The following is a 25,649-nucleotide window of genomic DNA, read 5'->3' as shown; positions in this document are numbered from 1 at the left end:
CCTAATGCAGTATCTCAGAGCTGCAGGATCAGGCTCCCAGCCCCCACCCGTGGCTAGTTAAGGGGTATTTTCAAAAAGGTACAGCTTATTTTTACCACGATTTTCGTCCCACCATCTCCACCCTATAATGCTAGTTATTCAGGGAAAAAAAAGATTCAGTTTTCTAAACTATGTTGGGGAGGACGGGGGAAAGAAAGGAAGAAAGTTGATTTACAGCTTAAATGGCCAGGAAAGATTCCAGAGTCGAAATAAAAATTCTTAAGTGTTGCTCGGAGGATGCCCACCTGGAACTTTATCCAGACGCCCAGGGTAACACATGCATTCAATCACACTCGTCTCGTGTTTTGAAGAGAACAGCTAGGATCCTTCTCTCTTTCCTCAACTTGGAAATATATTCTTCCCTACAAGTAAGCAGAATTCCCAACCGTGTTTTCCAATATGTGAGGCTAAGTCTGTTTCTGAAACAGGGAGTTCTAAGGGCTTTCAACATCTTGCTTTGTTTAACACACAATTCTGGAAGCACACCCGTTTTTAGCTCTGCAGCGATTAATTCTACCTCTGATACTGTGTAGACCCTTCAGAGGTGCGTTTCCATGCTATAATGCACTTCTAACGGCAAGTGAACGATGAACGATTTATGGGAGGTGTTGGACAAATATCCCACCTTCTCCAAAGCCACTGAACGTGAACTGGAGAAACTGCCACCGCTCGTGAGCTGAGGGTTTCATCCTGTTCGGAATGATTTCTGGGTTTCTCCCATAAACACAGTGTGTTTCCTTACTGTAAAGGGAAATCCACAAATCAGCTTGAGCTCAACTAGAGAAAAGGGGAGGCAATGCCATCCCAGTGGGTCAGCCTGAACCACAAATCTATTTCACCCAAGAGAACGCTCGCCGCTTGGCGAGCTGGCCGTGGCGCCCGGTTCGGCGGAGTGTGTGTGTAAGCGAGAGCAAGTCCAGGGGAGGGTTGGTCTCTCCGGGCTTGGCCAGAGAGCAACAGGAACACGAGGACCTACTGTCCCGTGCTCAAATCTCTGCCCCCACTGTCCCCTCCACGTCCCAAATGAGGAAAGGCAGGAAGGGGGTGCATTACTTGGTTCTGGTGCAAGCATGGTGGACACGATGATGGGGGCCCCCGTCCGCCGGGCCACCTTCTGGTAGGGCGAGTGGGGCGTGTGGAGGCTCTGGCTGGCCGGCAGCAGGGTGGAGGGCTCCGGGGGGAGGTTGGGCTTCCGCAGGAGCTGGGGGCTGCTGTGGGAGCTAGGCAGGGGAGATGCCACCGCCCCACGCTCCCGCTTCAGCAGCTCCATGGGCACCGTGTACGCTGTGGAGTAGGCAGTTCTGGGGCCCGGGTTAGTCAAGGCCACCCCGGCCTGCAGGGGATACGTAGGGCCCAGCCGCGCTGTCAGGGCGCAAGGGGTGGGAGAGCTGTACCCAGAGTTGGAGGGAAGGTGGGGGACTTGGGCGCCCACCCCCGGGGCAGAGTAGGTAGCTGCGGTCTCCAGGAGATGCTGGGATGGCGCGCTGGAGGGGCGGCGAGTGGGGTCTGCAGCTTGCGGGGAGGTCGCCTGCAGGGGCCCCGCCGGCTGGGGCCGCAGGGCCGAGGCGTCCAGACCAGACAAATCACCGTGGAGCTCGCTTCGGTGGCTCAAGCTGCTGGAGCGCGTCCGGGGCAGGGAGCCTCCCCGGCCCTGCCTGCGCAGCTGCATCTCCGTCCTGCAGCTGCTGGCCAGACGGCTCAGGACGCGGGCCTGGCCCAGGTTGGGCGCCACACACTTGATGTCTGCATCCTCCATTGTGGACAGGACGGCCGGGGAGTCGAAGCCCTGCTGCAGCAGGGCCACCAGCGTGGCCTCGGCCACGCCCTCCGCCCTCAGGAAGGCCAGGAACTCGGGCATCGCACTCCTCTTGCTGCCTCCGGGCCCCCGGTAGGCGGACAGGTCGGCCTCGCAATTCTCATAAGGCGTCCTGGGGTAGACGCTTTCCCGGGCAGATCCGTAGCCTCGGTTCAGGGCGCCCGGGGCTGTTCGCAGGCTGGCATCGGAAGCAGCAGCCGCTCCAGGGTCCACGACCAGGCACGTGGGGGCCGCCTGCCTGGCAGCGCTGGCGGAATCCATAGGCCTCTCGCCCACATCGCTGTAGACCTGGCTGGCAGGGTAGGCGGGCGCCTCCGCCCCAAACCTGCTGTCGGCCAGCTCCCCCGAGTACCGCGTAGGCAATGGGGCCTCGCTCTGCGATCGCTGTCCCTGAGGGATCATTTTACCTCCAGGATCCCGGTACAGGTGACCGGTGTCCTGCAGGACAGGGGCCCGGCCTTGCACTGGCTCCCATGTCATCCTGCTGCCCGGCGCTCCATAGCCGGGCAGCGGCTGGCCAGCTCCCGGGTCGTGATGGTGCTGAGGCTCTCTGGGGGCCCGGGCGGCTCCGGCCGGGTCGCTGTAGTAATCCCGCGGCAGCAGGGCCCTGCGAGCTGACATCACCGCCTGTCTGCTGTCGTAAAAGGCAAAGTCGGGAACAGAGCTCTTCCTTCCGGCCACCGAGTTGTAGAAGGCCTCCCGGTAGCGGCAGGGCTCGGCGGCCCCGGGCATGGTGACATCCTGCAGCCCAGGGTTCGGCCGCTCGTACCAAGGTCCCTCTCCGCCTCTGTCCGTCAGGGAGCTTCTCCTCCCCAGAGCCTCAGCGATCTCCCAGGGGCCCTCGTACCACCCGGCAGCATCCCAGCTCTGAGATCGACCGATATTTATATGCCTGCTGGGAACCGGCATTGGAAAAAAAAAAATGACTACGGCCAAGGCAGAGGAGGAAGCCTTTCTTTACGAATCTTCAATTACATACATCAAACCCAGACCCGGCTGTATTCTATCCCTTCCAAGACAGCAGGGACAACCAACTGTGGGTTTTCTATTTCAAAGTATGGCCTAAATTATTAATCCTCCGAAACCTTAGTAGACAAAACACAACACTCACGGTAACTTTGCCTCACTCTCCAATGGTAGCGCCAGAGGTCTTTTCTTTACGGCTCAGTCCCAGAAAGGAGGCTGCATCCAGCCCGCCGGGCCCCCCTCCCGGCTGGTGCGCTCACATGGACCTCGGCTCTCTCAGCGTGCGGATTAGGAGCTAAATAAAACCCCGAAAGCTTTTGTTCCATGTGACATCTCGTTAGACTGATGAAACCGGCTGCGGGCTCCAACCAGGCCTCTCGACCCGCAACTGGGACTTATGTTCACGCTGAAGCTCCGGCTTATCTCCCCCGTCCTCACCAGGGCACTTTTTGGACGAGTACTCCTGCCCCCTCCCGAAGATGCCCCCACTGCCTCTGATCGCCTGACAGTGACAGGAGGAAAATAGAAAAAGACTGCTTTAATGTCGATTCACTCTTAATCTACCCTGATGAAACGTTAATCCATTGCACACGGCTAAGAACAAATTAAATGTGAACAGGCAGGCGGGATAAAAAGAAAAAGTCCTGCACAGTTCTAGAGCATGAGATTCCCCAAGAGATGGGCCAGGTCTGCAGCCCGACGCTTTGCCAATATTGAAATCTGGCTCTGAGATGACTCTGGTTACGAATCAAACGAGTTATTACATTGCTCGAGTCCAAATGGATTCTTTACCGTATTATCGTAAAACACGGATCCTTTCATACTGCCCGGAAAAACAACAACGGTGACAGAAAAACAACCCATGCGTGTAATCTAGAATTTATCATTGTAAGACTGCAACAGAGGTCAACAACTAGACCCCAACATTATGAAGCAAAGCTGGGAGGGAGGAGGCTGCATTTGAGGCGTGTCTTCGTTTAAATCTGTCTGCAAGGAAAGCAGAATTCTAGCAAGCTTGGCCTGGCTCAGATCTCGCGGATCATTTTCCATGTTCCCATAGATTAAGACTTTACATAGCCCTCCGGGGACTTCAGGTGCAATAATGCAAAGAACAGCAGGTATTTAGATAAAGGGAAGCTCCACACAGGAGCATTAAAACATTTTCTTAAACATACAGGCAGGTCCCCGAGAAGCACCACCACAGACTGGACCGGGATCTTCCACCTGCAGGTTCCACGACAAAGAATTCACAACGGAAACAAAAGCTGGGAATCGTGAGGCTACAAGGGCTGTGTGCAGTGAGAACGTTAAAAAAATGGGACAATGTGCATATTTGCAGCCATTAAACTTGAGTGTTTCGTCTTCACCCATACGTCCCTCAACCTAAGATGCAACTATAGAATCTTTAGCTAAAGAGAATTAACTGTTTAAAAAAGAAAATTTTTTTTTTGAATGAGCAATACTGAAAATTTACTGTGAAGAGGAAAGTGGGTAGAAATCCATTTCTGGGAACTAGAGGCACACGGTAACGCAAGACAGTTTCAAAGGGCAGTGCCCCCTCGTCCTGAGCAGCACATATATTAAACTTTGGGACAAGCTCTGTTTAAACCAATGTTACTCCCCAAAGAGCACTGGTCCCCAAAAGCCAGAGCTGACTGGCTACTGACTGACTACTGACTGACTACTGAGGAAATGGTCCAGGCGCTGCCTGGGGACACAGCACAGGGACCCCAGTCTGCTGCTTGAACACAAACCATGGCCTCTATTTCTGACCCAAAAATGCCAATAGGGCCTCAAGTGAACTGGGAAAAAGCCCTGGCAGATGGCAAAGAGACTCAAATCCTCCCCCAGTCCCCTCCGTCTCCTAGGATGCATGACAGGAAAAAAAGAGAAAAATGAACGAGGCACACTGCAAAACGCTGGGTTTCCATGTATGAAAGCAGCCTGCTGGTGCCAATTTCTCTAATGCCTCTGCTGGCACATTTGCCATCATGGGCTGAAGGGCCCGGGCAGAGGAGACAGAGGCAACGGGCCTGGCCACAAACAAGACAATATTTACACATCTCACCAAGAGCCTGAGGATGTGTCCACTTAGAAGATACATCCAAAAGGACAGGAAAACGTTAGAGCCCCAAACTCAATGGAAACAGCACTATCTGGTTACAGCAGATCCCTTCCAGGCTCTGTTGGGCAGACGGGTTTTCTCTTTGGGGCACTGTTCAGAGCCAGGCGCAGCTTCCTCCCCTCCGGAAAAGGGAGGGTGGAGAAAGATGGGGCAGTCTCGGCGGTAACCCTTCTAAGAAGGAGGACAAGCAGACAAGACTGTGTGAAAACAAGCCTGGTGTACGCATCAGGCGGGACACACCTTCACCCCAGAAAAGACACTAACCTGATGACCCCTCCGGCAGCTCCAGCCCACGCTGCCTTGTCACCCCCTCTCCCGGTCTTGGCTCTTTTGGCCAAGAGGGGCCTTTGAGGCCTCCTAGTGGGGGTTCCATCCCATTGTCGCTTTCCCTGCCACCTCCCTCCTTCCACCACTGGTCAGAGAACACGGCTAGCTGGGCAGGAAGGGCTGCAGCGGTCCCGCCTGACCCTTCGAGGTGACCAGAAAACAGAGCATCTTTGACATCATCTTTTCCTTACAGGATCCTCATTGGAGGGCTTCAACATTTGTTCAGTCTGTACCCAGCCTTGTGCTTTGCCCATAAACGATTCTACAGGCAGGAGTGATTATGTCACATCCCAGGTGCTGGGATGCAGAGCTTGGGTACCCGGGCCAGGGCCACGGTGCACAGGACCCAGCTCAAACTCCAAAAGCCAACGCTCTGCTTTCTGGAATTCCCTGCACCGACCCGGGGTAACAGTCCTGCTGCTGCTGGACAAGGGGAACCTCTTTAACAAAGTAATTCTGTTATTTTCCTAAGGTTCCCCCAAACCCCAAATATAAATGTCACTTATAAAATTAGCCACTTGAGTATCAGAAAGTAACTCCTAAACAGACAACTGCCTCAACTTCTCGAAATGAGGCGCAGTGGGCCCTCGCCAGAGTCAGGGCCCCCAGACTTGAGCCAACAGACGGCACCAGCCTAAGGCGTCATCGGTATTATACCATCTCGATGCTTCCTTCTTCTTCCTTCCTGTCATAAAGAAACACAACATGGGGTGGCGTTAATGCTACAGAACGCCACTTGTGGTGCAGACATGTCCCTTCAGAAGTCATCTGTGCCGAATCTTTTTGCCGCGGGGTAGCTGTTGGTAACTCACCCAGATTACGGATGACCTGAAGCAGTTCGAGCCCTCCACTTCAGCAGGACTACCTAAGAGCATGCATACCCCATGGCCCCCAAGAAACAAGGAGCAGGTTTTTGAGAAGGTGTGGAAGGTGTAATGCCAGGGGCAGAACAGCAGTGAGCAGAAGAAGCTTCAGGGAGGCGTCACCCTCCACCCCAGAACGAGGAGGCCCAGGTTCGTTTCCATCAATTTCCGACCCATTCTGCTTGGAAGCCACCCAAACCCACGCAGCCTCAGCTTTGCAATCCGCCAAATATTATGACAGATGTTTTCCTGTGTTAGGTAAAAACACCTGTAACTGGACTTGCACTTTTCTAAACACTCTGGCAGATTTTTTTTTTTTTTAAAGCTTATGCGCAGTCTTTAGGAAAGGGCTGATTTTCTGAAAAATCTCATGTTGACTAAATAAAGCGAGATAGGACCAATATCTGAAAGATTAATGAGTCTCTCAGACTTAACTTTTTAATCCTGCAAAGAGTCTCACTACAGAAAATTGCATAAAGGAAAGAGCCACCTTCTGAAAACTGAGGAACAGGCGAATCCAAATTCTCTTGCAGACAAAATAAACTCAAGGTAAAGCTGACCCTATAGAATCGTCTGAACAGGAACCTCAAGGCTATAAGCAACACCCCCCAGAGCCGACTGTCGAATTCCCCGGGCAACATGAGGCATCACTTCACGACTGTAGAGACCTGAAAACTCTGAGATGACCTAGACAGTTCCAGAAAAGCAGGGAAGGAAATCCAGGAGGCAGACGACCATCCGTCCCTTCCACCGAGCAGTCCTCGGGCAGACTGCCCACAAGCATGTCATGTTCTGATCAACACGACGACCTGGGAAATTGCTTGAAAAGAATGGGAAATAGAAGGACTGCTCTGGGGTCTAGTCCTCACTTCTTTCTTTAAAACAAAGAAAATAACAACAACAACCATCAGGCATATGGTGGACTCAGCGAATCTCAAGGCCAGACTCCCATGAAGGTCACTGGGTCTGACTGCCTGTCCCCTGACAGCTGTGCCGTTTCCGCCGGCCTGGCGGCAAGGGATGCTCACCCCTTCTTAGGAGGAGACTCTGCAGCATTACTTGGCCAGCCTTCCCCGTGCCGGACCAACACTAGCCTGAGGCTTTCCATCCCCTGGCTCTTCAGTCCTTGGGGCCAGGAGCCCAAGGCAGCTCTGAAAGCAAAGGCGGAAATAAGAAAGCCCCCGAGATGCCTCCCTGCGCCTGCTGTTTGCCAGGACGAGGCCGCTGCAGCGCGCTCGCCCTCTGCCCCCCACGGGGCAGCATCTCCTGGGGGACACTGCTGAGGTTAGTGGGTTACACTCTGCTTTCCGGCAGAGACGGCCAAAAATAGGCCCATGACATCCCACTTCCTACTTTTAAATATGTACAGGCTGTGTTGGGTTTTTGTTTCTGTCAAGTGCTTTAGAATTTATGTTTAAAAACAGCTTTCTGCCTTTAAAAAAGTTTTCTTTCCTTCTGTCTCCACAGTGTCCCCTACCAAAGCAACTTACTTGGCTAGTCTGAATCAGAGAGGGGGACACAAACCCCAAGTACACTAGTAAAACAGCAAATAGGGTCTGGCAGGCCTTTAAGACAGCCTCCGTCTAAGTGACGTGAGCACAGAGACAACATTACCGTAACCGACCAGACATTTCAGGCATCCCAGGATCGACGCGGCATCACAGGCTCTCGGATGCAGGATTTGGGCTCCTAATTTCCAACCTGGAGCGGGAGGCTTTACATTATCAGCACAGCCCTCCAGAGAAAACCCAAGCTGCGAGGTGGGGCCATGCAACCCAATGAGCTGCCCTCTGAACAGCCCCAGGCCTCCCGTAACTCACGATTTAGCCATTTTCAGTGAAAACAAAGGCTTGCGCATCGCTCCTGACTTGATTTCTTGACTGGATGATAAAACTTAGTGAGAGCCGCATTATGAAAATCAGGCTGGATTTCCACATGTTATGGGATTAAAAAGTCTCTTTTATGGCATGTTTTGAATGTGCCGGTGAAGCAGAAGGTGTGAGCTGAGACCCCAGGTCGGACGCAGGGCCTGGGCAAAGCACAGGGCAGAATCTACCTGCAAAGGCTTTCCTGGATCCTTGACAGCACCTGGCGCAAAGTCCGCCTCAGGCTGGTGCTCAATGACCTCTGCTTCCCTCCAATAACAGCTCTTCCTGCAAAGTCTCAGCATCTCAGGTGACCCGACTCCCCTTGACGTTGCCACTCTCACCCCAACACGCTCCTGTGTTATGACTCCTCATCTCTGTTGGGTTCTGAGTATCAGGAATGGCTTCCTCTCACCTTGGTTGAGGTCCCAGTCATTTCCACCCGCCAGGGTCCAGCTCAAATAACCCACCTCCAGGAAGCTTCCTCAGTCCCCCCCCGCTGTCACTCTGTCCCCAGTCCAAAGAAATCTGCCACCTATCAAAGGCGAGAGTACCAGATAATCCAGGGAATGAATCCACCTGCAGAGACATCCCATGGTTTTCTCACTAAGGTGGCAGAGCCCTGTCCCCTCCTGACATGTCCTTCTTGCATTCATCATGAGCTCATTTGTTTGACTCACGGGTTGTAAAAACTGACCTGTTGAACAGGACTCTGTACGAGGAACAGGACTTGGTGGCAACAGCCAGTCTTCGCCCTCAAGGAGAGTATGTTGTGATGGAGAAAAGGACAGAGAGGTGCACACGATCACCAGGGAGCCCCGACCCATGGCCGCCCCAGCCTCTGAGCCCAGGTCCAGGCTGAAGCAAGCACAGCCCCTCACTTGCAAGGACTTGGGCACAGTGGGCATTGAGCAGAGACAGCAGAGGAAGACAACAGCCCCCAACGTCCGACACTGCCTGGCAGGGACCCACACTGTCCCGGCCCGCAGCGCTGTTTCTCACCTGGGGCCCTGATTGTACAGTAAGAAGACCGGCTTTAAAGACCTTCTGAGGACAAGAAAGGACTGATCGTCCACGCTGTTTCACCCATTCCAGAGTGCGAACAGGAAGGGAGGACCCTCGTTTCCCAGGACTTGAGAAACAAGCTGATGGGTGTTCCAGCCCCTCTGCTGTCCACGCAAGAAGGACAGAAAGTGTGGAGACGGCGGCGAGCAGGTGCACAGCGATGTCCAGAACATGCTCCCCCCGCTACTGCACAGCCCCACTACTGGTACCCAGGAGGTCATTCCCCGGACCTGGAAGGGGAGCCCGCCTTTCAAAAGGGCCACCCGAGGTCTCTCTGGAGACAGAGGGCATGCCTGAGCTCTAGAGCAAGGGAGTCCATCAATGTTCAGGACGCTCATCAAATAACGGTTTGGTGAGCTGAGTGTAAGTCAGTCAGGACAGGAGGCTCACTCCACGCCTGTCATTTGTAAGGTTCTGGAAAAGGGCTCAGAGGGCGGGAAGCTGGCAGCAAAGCACATCTTGGAGTTCTGGCATCACGGTCAACCCAAACACTTGTGATTAGGTTGAGCTGTGTGGGACAGCCTCTGAATGCATGTGGGGCACCATTTGCGGGCCTCCAGCTCTGCAAAGCCAGGTCACTTTGCTGTCCTCAGACCTACTCTGACAAAGGAGGCTTGGCCTGGAGGTGCTGGCACCCCGTGAGGCGTTTGTTAGGCCTGGAGCAGACCTCTTTCCTCAAAGTTGCAAATGACCAAAATGAAACGCACCCTGAGCAAAGCAGACGAGGCAGGCAGCTCACACTCGGGAGGCGTGATCCCAAGGGGCACAGAGACAGGTGTCGCCCACCTAGGGGAGAGCGTGACCCTCCCCGGTGGGCGCGAGAGCCAGAGCAACAGCTGCAAAACAAAACCCAGACACTGACAAACACCCACACCCGGCCATGGACTAAAGTCACCACACCCCAAACCCCAAAGTGGAAACAGAGCTGCCTTAACAGGCTGCTTTTAAAAATGTGGGGAGTTTAAAAAAATCCACCAACCGAGGTGAGAGCCCATCGGCAAGTCAACAAGTGCAAAGAGTAACTTAAATCTGCATTTCACAGATGAGGAACAATGGAGAAATAATACAACCTGGAACCTGACTCGCATCTGCAGAAAGCTGAGGGCCGGGTGTGGGTGCTCGAGGGGCCCAGTCCTTAGGTGACAGCGGGAACCCCGGGGAGGCGCCGCGCTCCAGATTTATCTTAAAACCAGGGCCCGATATTTCTCCCTCACAAACAATGTCCATGAAGTTTCAACGTGACTGTCCCCCGCCTTTTCTGATCCTTTACCTGAGCACGACGTGGCTTCATTATTTTCGTTTATACTACAGAGTTTTAAGTCATGTCTGGTTGACTATTGTATATTTACATAGCTAATGTAATTATCACTAATCACGTAATTACTGGAAATGTACATAATTGCCTCATCCAAACATATAATTATAATGTATAGCAACATCATGAATCCCATTTTTAAGATCTACATTTTGGGGCTATTTAAAGACATTTATTAGAAATAATTGTGGACTGCCTATAGATGGTCTCGACGCCGTTTCATGGTAAGGTGCTCCGAGTGCTTTAAAAAACAAAACAAGTAGTGATTCTATAATGCATTTTCTTTTAAGACGGGTGAAACAGAAAGCACACAAATAAAAGACAAAATGATCCTGGCCTGAGTCTACAGATTATGCTCTTCCCGTGGGGAAATACAGGTCAGTCCTGCCCTGTGGGCTCTGATGGGTGTGAGCCAGGCAATGAGATCCGCCCCTCACCCCAGTCCTCCCTGCAGGGAGCACACAGCTGGCCTGGACACCCTCACCACTTCCACCACCTCGACGACCTAGAAGCTCTTAGACAACATCTTTGCTTCTTGAATATTCTGGGACCATGAATGAACTTTCTTGGGGGAACGGTCCACTGAGATGTACTTTCACAATGGCGAGCTCATCCCACTAAGAAGAGCACAGTGACACTGGGAAAAATGTTTTCTTCCACCTCATCCCTGCAGCATCTTCTGACTTTTCTCGTCCTCTTGGGGACAAAGATTCCCAGGATTTATAACTACGTGTTTAATAGACACCGGTTTATTAGACAATTTAATAGACAATAGAGGTTGGCCTCTATTTCTCCCACATCCATCCAACCAACCCACCCATCTTCCTCACCGCCTTTTATTCTCTGTTCTCATAAGAACATCCCAAAGGTAAGGAATGTTGAATTCGACTGTTTATTTAAAAGGAGGTTCATACCATTTCTTTTTTTCCTGCAGAGGAAAGAAGTCCTCTCCTGAATTATGTGATGAAGGGGACTGACTACAGCTCAGCTGATATAATCCTCAGGACCATTTTTCCACACATATAAGACATTCAAGCAAAATGAAGATGAAATATCTACTTTTTTTCCAAATTACATTTTCAAAAGCAACAGGAAAGAACGGTGTTTAGTGATTTATTGTACCATAACACACAATAAGGTGTTGTAACAAAAAGTCATCAGCAAGCCCATTGTGGTATATTACAGTTCTACAAACCTAGGCTCCAGAAAATGCTTTTCTGGGTTACTTTCGCAGTGATGAGGGATAGCAAGCCCTCTTCTCTGGCCAACAAATACTTGGGGCAAATCAAACCAGCTCTGCCATGATGCAGTTACGTATTAAAACTCTCTGTCTGGTGCATTTCATAAATGCAATATTTCAATTATGCCAGCAGACTAAACACAGGGGAAAAACAAGACCTACATTATACAACAAAAAGAAGAGACTGCAATTTGGTCTGACCAGTCTATCCGCAGACTCTGCTCCACAAAACCTTCACACAACAGCACTCTAGGATTATTTGATATTAGGCATCAGGAAAGATCAGAGAACAAATATCAAAACAGAAGGATTGCTTTAAGAAAAAAATCTGGCTTTTAAGTCAGCTTGAAAGACCATTATTCTAACGGAGTTGGATGGAGTCCCGAAGACTTTGGGTGGCGAGAAGCGAAGCTATCCTCTATACTTCGCTTAATCTCGAGCAGAAACATCCCCTTAGAGGCGCAAAGGTGCAGATAGATTCTGGGCACATGAAGATTGATGGACCGGGTCACAAGGGGACTGCGGTTCAGAAGGAAGAGACCCCAAGGGCTGCTGTGGAAGGTTTCAGGGAGGAAGGGACTGGGCCTTGGGAGGCAGGTAGGGATTCTGGAAGCAGTACTGGCACAGGGGTGATGCTCAGATCCCACCAGACTGGCTCAGCTGAAGAAAAAAGGTTCATTCGAGGGGTGGGGGTTGGGGGGGTAGACCCTGGAGGGCATCAGAAGCCTTGTCTGGCTTGGGACCCAAAGCCAGGGATTTGCACTGGGGTTGGCAGCAGGCGGGAGGGAAGAATTTGAAGGAATATGTGTTCCCACAGACCCAAGAGCATGAAGAAAAATCTCCTACAAGCCTGGAGCGGAGCAGGGCAGCTTCATGGCTTTAATCAGAAAACAAAAACAGAGAGAGAGCGGGGTGGGGGGGGCAGGGGGGGAGAGGGGGAGAGAGAGAGAGAGAGAGAGAGAGAGAGAGAGAGAGAGAGAGAGAGAGAGAGACATACAGGAAGTCCCTGCGGTGTGGGCGGCGGGAAGGAGAGAACTGTTTGCTGAGCCTGCTGGACTTCCAAGGAGAACATTCAAGAACAGTTAGTTCAGGTTTACAGAACAGAGACTGCTGGGCATCCAAAGCCAGGGACGGAGGTGCGTGAGGCTTTCAGGAGGAAGAAATAACGGAATCCACGTGCCGATTCAAGGGCAAAAGCCCAAATACAGAATAGCAGACTGCCTGGGCGCAAATCACCGACTGCTCTGTACCTCGCTGGTAGCACCTGGGAAACGGATGTCCTGACCACCTGTCCTGACCATTAACGGCACTAAACCAGCTTATAAATACAAGGAGCACCAATGAAGCATCTTGGAGCAGCTGTTAAACTTCATGGGACACCAAGTGACTGTTCGGGATCGTGGATTGTAAATTACACTTGAGTAACTCTATGTCATGCATGTATCTTGATAGTGGCTATTGAGAAATTAAAGATAAACCACTGCAACTGTCTCAGGAACACCGTTCATGGATAAAGGAGATGCTGGAATTTGTTATAAAAAATACGCTGGGGACTGGTGAACCAGGCCTGGGAGAGAGGGTGCGAAAGAACCGCCAATGGTGTTGCTGTCACCGACCACCCTGGACAAGGAGAGCAAAGGCCCCTGGTGCTTCCATCCCATTCTTGTCTCAGATGTGCTACCTCTAGATAAATACTGGGGTTGGGGTTGGGGGTGGGGGGTGGAATCGGCCCCATAGACATTCCTGATACTAACCTTGGAAAGTCGATCCACTAGGGCTTTCTGGACTGGGGACTCAGTACCAAAAATGAAGCACCTTTCCACAGGAGGGCAGAAGTACAATTTAAAAACCCCCAAACAATCAGGTGAACCCAGATTGTGGGACATTGTACAAACCTACTGGCTTGGGCTCTTCAATGATGTCAATGCTTCTGAAAGTCAAAAGGACCAGGGAATTATTTTAGACTAAGGAGACCAAAGAGACATGACAACTAAACGCCACCTATGTCCCTTGATAGGTTTCTGCACACAGGCAAACAAACCGGCTAAAACAGACGTGTGGGGGAGATGTGCATGTGCCGTCTATGTTAGATAATATGCTGTAATGAGGCCCAGTTTCCTGGGGGTGATGACGGTGGTGTGTTTATGCAGGAAAGGAGCCTCTAACACATGCCATAGGTACTTAGGGATAAACTGCTGCACTACACGTTTCTCTCAGATGGTTCTGGGCAAGTCCATCCATCCATCCTCCATCCATTCATACACACGTATCTCTATAAGGAGAAAGCAAGCGATAACAAATGTTATCAACGGGTAAATACAGCTGATGGGAATACCAGTGTCCGTTGTACTATTCTATCAGGCTTTCTGTAGGTTTGAAAAGTTTTTTAATATTAAAAAAAAAAAAAAAAATCCTTGAATCCCAAACCCCTTACACTGCAGCAGAATCCCAGGGATGTGGAGGGACAGTCAGTGCTCCTAAATTCTTTTAGGTCGGAGCTGTTGCAGGGCAGACAGTCACACAGTAGAACACGCCTTTAATGCCTCCACACCGCTAGCCTGAGCCACATCTACAAACAATTCCATATGGACGGCTCCTGGGAGATGCTTTCCTGGGCCTGAGTGAACTGGCCAACTGGTGTGCTAGCATGTTCGGGGGTCGGGGGCGGGCTGCTGAGCCCACCCCGCCCAGCGGCTCCCCTCCTGAGAGAAACCCTGCAGTGAGGTCACGGGTAACCACGCCAAGCCAAACCCAGCCGACAGCACGGACACCAGCCGGCTAGGAGCACTTCACGCCAAGCCCAGGTCCACTGGCGCTGGATTTCTAACCACTCCCTAACGAGGAGAGGACGGTGCTCAATCACATCTCAGAGTTTTGTCCCCGGGTTTCCACTAGATTTTAATCCTGTTTATTTTTCCTTTCATGAATAAAAAACTTCCAGACATTTTTCAAAGATACCAGGGACGTGAACAGATCATGAGGGGCTATGCTGGGCTCCTGAGGAATATCTCAGAATTTGTGCTGGTAAATCTTTTAATTCAAAACAGATAAAGTCCAGAAACTTCCGCAAGTTTTAAAAAAAAAAAAAGATGGTCCTAATATGCAGTGTCTTTCTTGTGCAAAATGATCTTGGGACAAAATGGACCTCGGGGCCTGCTTCCCCCAACTTCTGTCCTAGCCCCACCCCTGCCCTGGAAGCGGGCCTCAGCCTACTTGAAGGTCAGGCCTACTGACCACGCCAAGGACACCACCAAGGACACGGGCAGAGCGTGTGGGACGGTGGGAGGTGCTGGGGGTGGGGTGTGGGTCGCAGCCAGGCTAGGAGACCAGCTGCAGGATTCCAGGGCAGGTCTACGCGACTTTGGTGAAAAACCGCCAATCACGCTGGCTCTTACCTTCACAAATTCTGTCCAATCGCTGTCGCTTGACTTTGTGCTTATCCACAAGGGCCATTCTTTATCGAACTTTGCACCTCTCTGATTCAAAAGGCAAAGCGGTCCTCTAAGAACTTAGGGGCCCTCGCAGGAGTCTGCGGGCATTACGCCACTACGCGCCCTGAAACAAGGAGAAAAGAAGCCTTACTCGCTGGACACCCTGGGGGCAAGGACGACAGGTCATTCGGGCGTGGCTGCCGCTTGCTACAAGGGGACCTGCCCTCGGGCGCTTGCTCTCCTCCTCAAATGCTGGAGCTGGATTTGCTCCAAGTCCATGGGACAGTCTCCCGCCTCTGAGGGAAGCACACGAACACGCACAACTGTCTTTGGATCCTGAAAGTGGTAAATGGCAGCATCTGGATCTCTTGCTTTTGACTTCGGGGCTGTAAACACCAATTACTGACCAGCCTGAGTCATAATACTTTGTACTGGAATACCAGAGACCAAGCTATAGCCAGTGGGGCTGGTCCTGTACTTCTGTGAACCGCAGAGGGGCGGAGTCACAGATCAACCCACACCACCTAGGAACACATCCCAGGGGCCTCTGGACCGAGGTGCAGACACCCAGCTGCCACTACTCTCTCAAGGCCTTCTGCCAGGAGGTTCACAAAACCTTTCAAAACTGCCCTTTGGCCACCGCTCAGCACCACACAAGCCCCTTGCCCCACCGCCTGAGAACGGGGCAGGAAGGCATGCACCACCTAACCAAGGTTTGACCAGTGCCACAGCTGGCATCGGCTGCCCCACACCCGTGGCGTCTCAGGCAGAGGAGGAAGGGTCACCCATTGGGGCTGGGGTATTTGGGCCTCTCTAGAGGGAAATCCACATGCCACGCCGCCTGAGGAATGGGGAGCCCAATTCGCAGATAAAGTCGTGGCTGTGTGTTTGGGAGACCCTGACCTTCATTTCCTGCTCAGCCAATGTACCAGTTGAGGCCACAAATCATCACCTGTAACCCCCCAAAGTCCCACAGCTTTTGACTCATTACTGCAGTTATTCTAACAACAACTACTAGCGTGCGCGCATGCGCGCGCGCGCGCACACACACACGCACACACACACACACACGCGCGCGCACACACACACACACACACACACACACACACACACACACACACAGTTGTCCTCAGTTACCCAGCAAATGAGGAGGAGGTTAGGAGACAAGCGTGAGGCTCCAGGGTTAATAATGAGGATTATTACGTATGATCATCAGTTACGCAAAACGCTGGGAGTTACTTTCTCAAAGGCCGGAATGCAGGTCTGACTATGAAAAGGTAGGCGACTTCCCGGAAGTTAAAGACTAATTTCTCAGCAATGAGGCTGAAAAGATTTATGGCAATAATTATGTGATTTTTTAAAAAAGAGCTAGGGAAAAAGAAAAAGCACAATTTCTACTCACAGAAATAATTAATGCGACATCCAAGAGACACCAAACCCTTTCCAAACCTGGGACGTTCCCCACACCTGGAATGACCCTATTGGACAAGCGAGGAGATGAAGCCGTCCTGAAGCAAGCCAGAGCGGCACCGGGTTGACGGGGCAGGCAGCTTTCTAAAATTCTGGTTTCACTTTTGCTGGGCTGTATGAAAGGTAATCATGCAAAGGGGGGAAGGTGATTTCTTACTGGTCAACTTGAGACAGACAGGCAGAGGAGCAGGACCTCTGATCCAAGGGTTTCTGTCCAAGAGAGACCCTCAGAGGCTGGCTGGCAAATTTGATTTGCTCGGGTCCCGGGCTCTGATCAGCGGACGGCCCCTCCTTGGCTCTGGTGTGGAGACACACCCTGTGTTAGCCGCCACATCCAGGGTGAGAGAATTAATTAGTTAATATTTGTGAAGTGCCTTGGAGATGAGAAATGACAGCATTATCATCCGAGGCAAGACGGGCTTCACACCCTCCTCCTCCAATTCCCCGAGTGAGGAGGCATAATCATTCTTTTTGCTTTCCTTTGAATTTTAATTTGTATAATTAGATGGCTTCCTGAAAAATTGATAAGTAGAATCTCGATTATGCAATCAAAGGAAAGATCAGGCATCAGCTTACACAAATTGTCTGCGTCCTTTAAAAAAAAAAAAGGCAACTGACTTGTGTGGCTTTGGGGGGTGGGGTGGGGTCTCTCTGTGGCTGGCCCTTCCACGGGGTCCCCTCCAGCTGCGGCACCCACCCCTGTCTCAGACTGAACATGCTGACAGCATCCAGAGTCGTGAGGACACCGGGCGAGTCTGGTCTGGACTTTAGAGCAGTGACCACGGACTAATTCACGTAGTGTCAAACCCCTCCCCTCAATCGATCCCTCCCCCCCTCCGTCCAATATTTCTTTTTAAGCAAGAATGTATGACATTCTTGCTTAAAAAGAAAGCAAGAATGTGTCAGTGTATGTGACATTTTCCTCCTTGGTCCTCTGAAGGAGCGAGCTATTTACCAGGACTTAATTAACATGACCCTCTTCCTAAGGACAGGGACAGGCCCTCCTCAGAGCCGAGCTGTGAGCAGCGTCCCTGGCTGGTGTCCACGCCGAGAATGCCGGCACCCTGCTATCCGCACTGGCCCTGGGAGCCCTCGGCGGGGCCCCCCAACGGAAGCCCACCTCTGTCTTTACTTTACACCAGTCTCCACTCACAAATCACGAACTTTTTGCCACTGAAGTTATCACTACTGTCATCCATTGACACTATCTGGTCAATGTTCAACCACAAATAGATAAAGGTCCACATAGGGAAGAAAAAGCAGAGGGGGATGTATTACACGGTCTCACTCTGGCTGAACCTGTAAACCTCCACACCGCATTTGTGGGTGGCAAGAGAGTTCTAGAACCTCCATGTTTGCACAATGCAGATGATGTTGCTTTGCGTTCCAAAGCGGCCGTGAGGGTCAGGTGAGAACACGCAGGAGAACATCTGGTGCCCAACGGCAGGCCTCTAAGCGCCACTCGTGCCCTCCTCCGGCGAGAGGCCCCCCTGGATGCGGGCGCCAGTCACACAGGAGCATCCCTCCTGCTGAGGCTGGAGGTAAACCTCGAGGGGAACTCAGGAACGGTCAAAAGGCAGTTCAGGTCTTTTCACAAGTAGGAAGGGTGTACCGCTGTCAAACCTGACAAGAAAAAAAACACTACCTTCTCTCCCAAAAGAGAGATACTAAAATCACAGGGCAAACCACAGAAAGGTCTACCTAAAGTTTTGTTAGCTTGAAATGAGGGGTGTGAGCTAGGGCTGAAAGATTTGGTGTCAGGGAATTCAACTTACTTCAGAAGGGGAAAGATGCTTGCATAAGAAAGCTACTTAGAGATTCTTGATTACTAGAAAGAAGATACAGGTATGGAAGATTTGTCCACTTGTGGGCTTCAAAAAGAAGCATGAGAGTTAAGAAAAGGGAGAACAAAAAGGAAGACTTCATTTTACAAACAAATGCAAAACACCCAAAGTGAGGTCGTGAAAAACAAAAGGTTAGCCCTCATCAATCATGGTCTAGGTCTACCGTTAGCAGCCCTGCCTGCCAGGACCAAAGCACTGCAGTGCACAGAAACTCAGTCGTCACTAATTTACATGCTTAACATCTCAGGTAAGTTTTTAAGACCCCCTCAGTTTCTTTATTCTGGTTCCTAGTCTTTGTAAAGATTAGGCAGAGGAAGGAATTTACACAAAGTAAACGATGTCTTCAACGGTGTCTTTCAAAATGAAAATTCCCCTAAAACCAGTTAAACGTGAGGAGAGCCTTCAATTCTTTCAAGGAAATCTACTTAAACACTATGTCAATAGAGAAACTAAGTTTTACGATATGATAATAAATTAATATTATTGTAGTTAAGCAAGTATTGCCGAAGTTCTCCGAGTGAACCCCAGGAGTCTTCAGAATACGTTCCATTGTTAAACCTGCAAGTGGGGGTCAGGGGGAGATTTAAAGTCTGAGAGGTTGCCCCGTGACCCAAGGCAAGTAGAAGAAGCTCCTGCAGCCCCAGTAGCATTGGTGCACGAGGTCTCCCAACTTTCCAAGCCTGGGATCCCTAAAGGAATGACATAACTCCTTGGGTCTCCTCTACCACAGCCTACAAGGCTCTCCTGATGTGGCAACAGGGCCATTTACCAGCTTCTGAATGACCCAGCAGGGAGGCACCATCCAGGTTAAGGCAACACCAAGCACTTGTTGCCACAGGCAGGGACCCTGCAGGTGGGGTGTCATCCAGCGGATCCACTGGGTTAGTGCGTTTGCATGGTGCCTTGAGAACGCTGGCCCACCAATGACCACAAAACCCTCTTGATTCTTCATCTCGTCCCAGATAAAGCCACAGGGCTTCAGGCTACCTGAAAAGAACTTCTTCCAGAATCTTCAGAAGCCAAACAAAGGTGAACAACAGATGACAAGCTGGGTAGAATCCTCTGAACAGGTGGATGTGGGTTTTGTTTTGTCAACCATACCTGAAGGACCAATTAAAATCCAGATGGAACAAAAGAAACGTTCTACAGGGGGGAGGCATCCGTGGGAAAAACACAGGCTTAGCCTTTGGTTAAATGGTTGACATAATACCCCAGTTAATAACAAAATAATTAAAACTACACTTTAAGGAAGAAAAAGAAGCTTTGGGGGAAGATCTGTTATGGGAAATGTACTGAAGTCAATTTTGTCAATGTCCCAAAACAACTACTGCTCCCTAATTATAGCTCAGTAGCTTTGGGGCATATTTAGGTTTGGGAGGGAGGAGGAGAAACATATGGTTCAGGCATCTAGTGGCATTAAAAAGTGCACAGGGACGGCTCCCCTCCCCCACCCCAGGGGTTACCAGCAAGACCCTTCAATACACACCGGAGCTTCACTCTGGTTCCTGGAGCCTCCCCCATTGGGCAAGGCGGCTCATATTTCCCCAGGGAATGCCCAGCAGCCCAACCCTAGGGTGACAAGGTCACACCCTGGTCACATGCCCTCCATCTGATCCATGGGCCCCACCCTCTGATCCCCTGGGGCTGACGCAACACCAATGTCCCAGTGAAAAGTGCAAATAGCTCAAGAGCTGTTAGCACCGGGCCACCGCCCTTTCCAACAGCAGAGGTCAGGCAGGCTTCACAACTCAGATGGGATTTGAAAAGGGCAAGCCAGTGTTTACACCATGTTATGATGGACCCCGAAACCAAGCAATGACATTTCTATACTAGGACATATGAACATGCTTACCCAACTGGATTAATATACAGAAGATTAAAAATAATTATACATACACACACACACAAATAGACAATTCAACAATTCAGGCCAGGTCAAAATCTGCCACCAATCTGAAGGAGACAGAGAAATGAAAAATGAAGACTCTGTAATCTCTGTTGAGCTCGTGACAGCCATGAAACACAGAAAGCAAGTCTTTTAGCAGGTGGAATCCCAGTGCTGGGGTGAGGTTGGAGGCTGCCTATGTGAAAACCACGCTTCCTGGGACGATCTCCTCGGCCAGCAAACAATTTCTGAGTGAATCCTTCTGCCCGGTTTAGATTTAGAAAATACATCTCCTGGTGTTAAATGCAAAACTCAAGAATTCTAAATATTTTCGCTTGCTAAAAGCTTTCATCAAGAACAGAGGGCTTGGGCAGAAACAATTCATGATTTTCCTAATTGGCTGTTTTATTTGTGTCATAATGAAAATTAAGTGTTGGTGAAGAAAATAAGATGCTTCTGGGGTAAGGATTTTCACACATTTTTAAAGCACCTGACTTACAAATATGCTTTAAAAATAAATATATTCGTTCTAACACTAAAGTGTTCTTTAAAAATAAAAGCAAAACGAAATGAAAAAAAGAGGTAAAAGGCAAATAAGCAAACTCTCGTCCCGATTAAGAGGTGTTACGTGACCCCTTTATTTCCATTGTGCTGAGACTGAGGAATCACAGAAACACGGATGAAATTTCTCCTTTCCCAATTTTCTGACCCTTTCTTCCTTTGGCACTTTTGATCTGTAGCTAAGTTTGGTTGAACAGGGTGAAGGGATGAGCATCCTCAATTTCTCTGCGGACAGAGGAAGTTCCATCCTGACCAGATGACTCATCCGTTTTTACATATCACATGCAAGAAATTATTATAACAAGTTTATATCTGAGCAAGTAAAAGTGAACACCATACAGAGGAAGAATCCAGAACGTCGGAAAGTTTGGGAAGGTCTCATAAAATGCCTGCAGAGGATCGCTGGCCGTGGTGAGGATTTTGGGGTGGCCACTCTGTGCCCCAAAGGTCACCTGAAGGTGATGTCTGCAGACTGTGAAACGCCTGTGCGCCCACATCCATTAGCTGTGCTCCAGTGCAGAATAAAAGCCTGCATAACTGATGGCCACTAGGGGCTTGGACCTGGGGGCCACCAAGGCAGGAGCCACCGGGAGACAGCTAACTGGAGGTTATATGTTAAACTTGTGCTAAACTTTAAAACAGTCTATGGAATGGAGGTGGAGGTGCCAGGCGGGGAGTAAAGAAGATTTAACATTTTAAAGGCAACTTTGGATTATTTGGCTTATTCTAACATATATGAATTGCACTTGTATTTAAAGGAATTAGTTGGTTATCAAACAAACAGCAATGATGAGATCTTAAATGTTTGAAAACCTTGATGTGAGATTTTTAAAAAATGTATTTATTTATTTTTGGCTGCGTTGGGTCCTCGTTGCTGCATGTGGGCTTTCTCCAGTTGCGGCGAGCGGGAGCTACTCTTCGTTGTGGTGCGCGGGCTTCTCACTGCGGTGGCTTCTCTTGTTTTGGAGCACGGGCTCTAGACATGTGGGCTTCAGTAGTTGTGGCACGCGGGCTTCAGTAGTTGCAGCACATGGGCTCAGTAGTTGTGGTTCACAGGCTCTAGAGTGCAGGCTCAGTAGTTGTGGTGCACGGGCTTAGCTGCTCCGCGGCATGTGGGATCTTGCTGGACCAGGGCTCAAACCCGTGTCCCCCGCATTGGCAGGCGGATTCTTAACCACTGCGCCACCAGGGAAGCCCCTGAGATTTTTGAAGACGTCTGCCTCTTGATTTCTTGCTACTGGGTGGCCCTAAATCCTAGACTGGCTACTCGGAGTGTCCACTTTCCTTAGGGGACACAACTGCTTTGCTGTCCTTGTGAGATCCCAGCCCATGTGTCTCGACACTGTGCAGTCTGGAAACGTGCAACGGCGCGAGCTCTGCAGCCTCGACTCACTACCAAAGCCAGTGGAAACCACCGGTGAGGGCCCACCTTCTGTTCAAGCCCTTCCCTGGAGCAGGTCCACCCAGAGGAGGCCTGGTGCCCAGCGATGGGGCCCTTTGGCCAGCAGAGGGCACTGCACACCCTGCACGGCCTTCCCGAGGCTGCAAAGACCTGAGCCGCTTTGCCAAGGCTCGCCTTGCTCATCTCAATCCCGACTTGGACTCTGCAAGAACCTGGAGAAAGTGAGACCAGATACCCCCAAAAGGAAAGGTCTGAGATGGCTTCAGGATGACACACTGCATGTCCCCTCAATCTCAGGATGCAAAAGGGACAGAAGAGACCTCCAATCTCCCTTAAAGCAACAGGTGTTTAGCCTTCAGCAACACGACCAGCCAAGGGAGAGGAACACAGTGGCTGCCCTCCTGCTGCCTATCTCCTAGGCTGGCAACTGAGGTTTGCCCTTTCAGAGCTGAAGTTTAGGCGCTGGAGAGGCGGGCCACGGAGAAGGGAGGCTCTCAGCCATGGGCTTGGGGTCCTGATCCAGGAGAGGCCATGGGCCACCTGAAGGATGATTTTCCATTATATCCATGCTTCCTGTGTAAAGATACACCAACGAGGAAGGAGCCACAGTGATGAAAGATGAAAACAACTTGGCGGAGCCGTAACTTATAAAGAGAGGAAAGGCTTGAGGTGGGCCTGGGCAAAGGGCGTCAGGGTTTCCATTACAAACCACAGCTCCCGGGGCACCACACACACCTGCTTAATGCGATTGCTCAGTTCTCCTCAACCCGGGATCCGTTTGTTGTGAAACGTGTATGACCTCAGGATACACAACCTTTTCAGTAGACATTAATTTGGAGAAGAAGGTGGAAAAAACCAGATTTTTCCAACCTTATTCAGGAACTGATTCTGGCCACCGGCTGGGAGGTGGGGCCTTGTCTCTGGGCCCCTGAACCTGAAGGTCGCAACCTTTATGGATGCTGGCTTCTACCTGCCAGGCTGACCACCGCAGAGGGACAGCTGACCTGTCTAGTCTTTTCTGATCACCAAGTTCTAAGAAGCCGACACGCTAATGCAGTAAATCAGCTCTCTTCTCCACACCTGCAGGGCACCCAAATGGTTCAGGGTGGAGAAGGAAGGGAGGGGCTGGTGCAGTCCATCAGCGCTGAAGTAGGGGACACACACACCCCATCCAACCCCCACGCCTCCACAGGACCAGCATCCTTTCTCACTACCACTTCAAAGCCAAGGGTGCCACAGCAACAGATGCCACTGGACCACACGGCTTAGTCTAGATCTGACGCGGCAGGAGATACCTTTGGAAGGACCCCACACAGAGATCCTGGGGTGGGATTCTGCCTTCTCCAGGAAGCCTTCCGGATGAGCCTCTCTGCCCTTCTTGCTTTGCAGCTGACACCACAAGCCCCTCCCCATCTTGTTCCAAACCCCAGTAAGTGGGATTCGCTTTGACCTCCCGGGGGGAGGGTACTCTGTACAGCCCACTTCACGGTGGACAACCCAGGGAGGCACGTGGGCTACCTGGTGGCCTAGGAGAAGCTAAGAGAGGCCAGCAGGTAAGGCCCAGGTCGGGCTGACAGGAGAGGGGGTTCAAACTTGTCCAGTAGAGATAAAGTTATCATCAGTGCGAAGGACGGACTGCTGGGCCTCTTTGTCTGTTTTCAGAAACCAAGTGTCCGGAGAGATTATCTCAAACACAAACAGAAGAGCTCACTCCAAACCTGACCACGTGCCGGAGGGAGTAGGGACCCAGCCTCCCAAGTTCAGTACCGGACAGGTCACACAGTCACCAGTCAAGAACCAAACCCAATAAGGGCTTCTGAGCAACCCTGCTCCGAACCTGCAGCCTAGCCTGAGGTGCGCAGGCCGGCTGGGAAGAGAGAGCTTCCCAGGACCCAGGCAGGACTCTCATGCAGCTCAGCTCATCCCCTCCCAGGTCCCAGGGCATCACTCCAGGGCATGGCAAGGGACAGGAGTGCTCCACGGGGGGGGGGGGCGGGGGCGGGGCGGTGCATCCTTTATTTCAAGGAGGTGCCGCTGGCACAAAAGCAGACACGCAGGAAAGCCACCTCAGGCCTTGGGAACAGAGTAATAACTTGGTTTCATGACGACAGATATTCTGCGTCTGGGTCTTTACAAATATCCAAATTCCGTCGTAATGTTTCTGTACAAGGAGAGCCACTGGGCGGTAGCCATGGAGGCATTCAGAAGCCCACAGTTCTCACACAAGAGTTTTCTGGAAACGTGAGGCGGGAATCAGACATCCCAAGCTCCAGAAAGTGTTTCGATGGAAGAGCAGCGGTTCTTCCCAGACCTTATCTTTTTAACCTGAGTCATAGAAAGGAAAATCTTAATCTTCTATGTAGCTATTTAACAATACGAAGTACAACCTGCGGCCATTCATCTCGCTTAACACGGTCTTAATGCGGAGGATGAGGAATATAACGGAACCCAGGGGGAGGCCGGCTTTGTTCGCATCCACGCCGGCCACGGAGGGGAGCGGGCGGCTGGAGGCCGGGCTGGGGGTTGGGGAGGAGAAGCGGGTGACACTCATGCGTCACAGGATTTCATCTTTGCTGATCAAATTCGAGAAATAAAGAAGGGAGCCGCTAACCAGCTCCTTTTGTTTTTGTTAATTTCAGGGTATTCCTGAGGTTAAACAGTCCTCTTGAATTATTTCACCTGTTTTACTGTGGACTCCTGGCTGGCCTCCAAGGCTTTGGTGGGTAAATGATGCCATTTTTGCATTGATTGCAGCCCCGAATGTCCTGTGCTATGGCTAAAATCTCACTTGGTGCAGAGGGGTTGCTGGAACAGGGGAGAGGAGGCAGCAAAGCTCCCTGTGAGAATTTTCTAGGTGTGACTCCTGTCATGAACAACCGGATTCTTCAACAACAGGGCGAACATTGGGATGGTTAGGGAGGATGGGGCACTTGTGAGTACAGTCGCCTGTTTAGACAATTACAGCTGACTGTCATTTCACATGAAATCCTATTAAAGAACTCTTGACAAGGTGATGGGCATTTAAAAATCTGCTCTGAACTGACTTACGGGGGCCCTACCAGACCAAGAAGAGATATGGACCAAGAACAGACAGGGGAAGGAGGCTCCAGGGAGTCAGACGTCTGGACACTATGTTCACGTCCCCAGACCAGACAACCCATGGAAATGACACAAGATGGCCTTCTGGGGAAAGGCAGGCTCCTGACTGCCCCCCTCCCTGCAGCACTGTGCTTCCTGCCTTAGGAGTCCAAACTGCTCATCGGTGGGCTCAGGTCAGTATACGGACCCCCAAAGGCCTAACACACATTTTCTACTAGCTGCCCACAGCCATACTGCCTCGTTATGGATTGAATCACGCCCCCCTCCACTGCCCATCGTGTTGAAGTCCTAAGCCCCAGTACCTCAGTGACCTTATTGAGACTGTCTTTATAGAGG

The 25,649-nt window shown here is 51.0% G+C and overlaps 1 protein-coding gene across 6 annotated transcripts in view; it reads right to left on the bottom strand.

The window, feature by feature from the left end:
- The window catches only part of CTBP2 (C-terminal binding protein 2), a 163,063-nt gene that overhangs the window by 37,036 nt on the left and 100,378 nt on the right, over positions 1-25,649 (bottom strand). For 4 of the 6 annotated variants that reach the window (XM_033842022.2, XM_033842021.2, XM_073793816.1 and 1 more), the window contains one exon: positions 15,017-15,176. In XM_033842022.2, coding sequence (XP_033697913.1) covers positions 15,017-15,074 — 58 coding nt within the window. In that variant the 5' untranslated portion in view covers positions 15,075-15,176. Of the gene's footprint in view, positions 1-284; positions 334-1,092; positions 2,852-15,016; positions 15,177-25,649 lie in introns of those variants that run through there. The other 2 variants (XM_073793815.1, XM_073793817.1) reach the window with 2 other exon arrangements.

This window comes from Tursiops truncatus, chromosome 16, assembly GCF_011762595.2.
Source record: "Tursiops truncatus isolate mTurTru1 chromosome 16, mTurTru1.mat.Y, whole genome shotgun sequence".
NCBI lineage: Eukaryota > Metazoa > Chordata > Mammalia > Artiodactyla > Delphinidae > Tursiops > Tursiops truncatus.
This window is presented reverse-complemented; position numbering and strand designations above follow the sequence as displayed.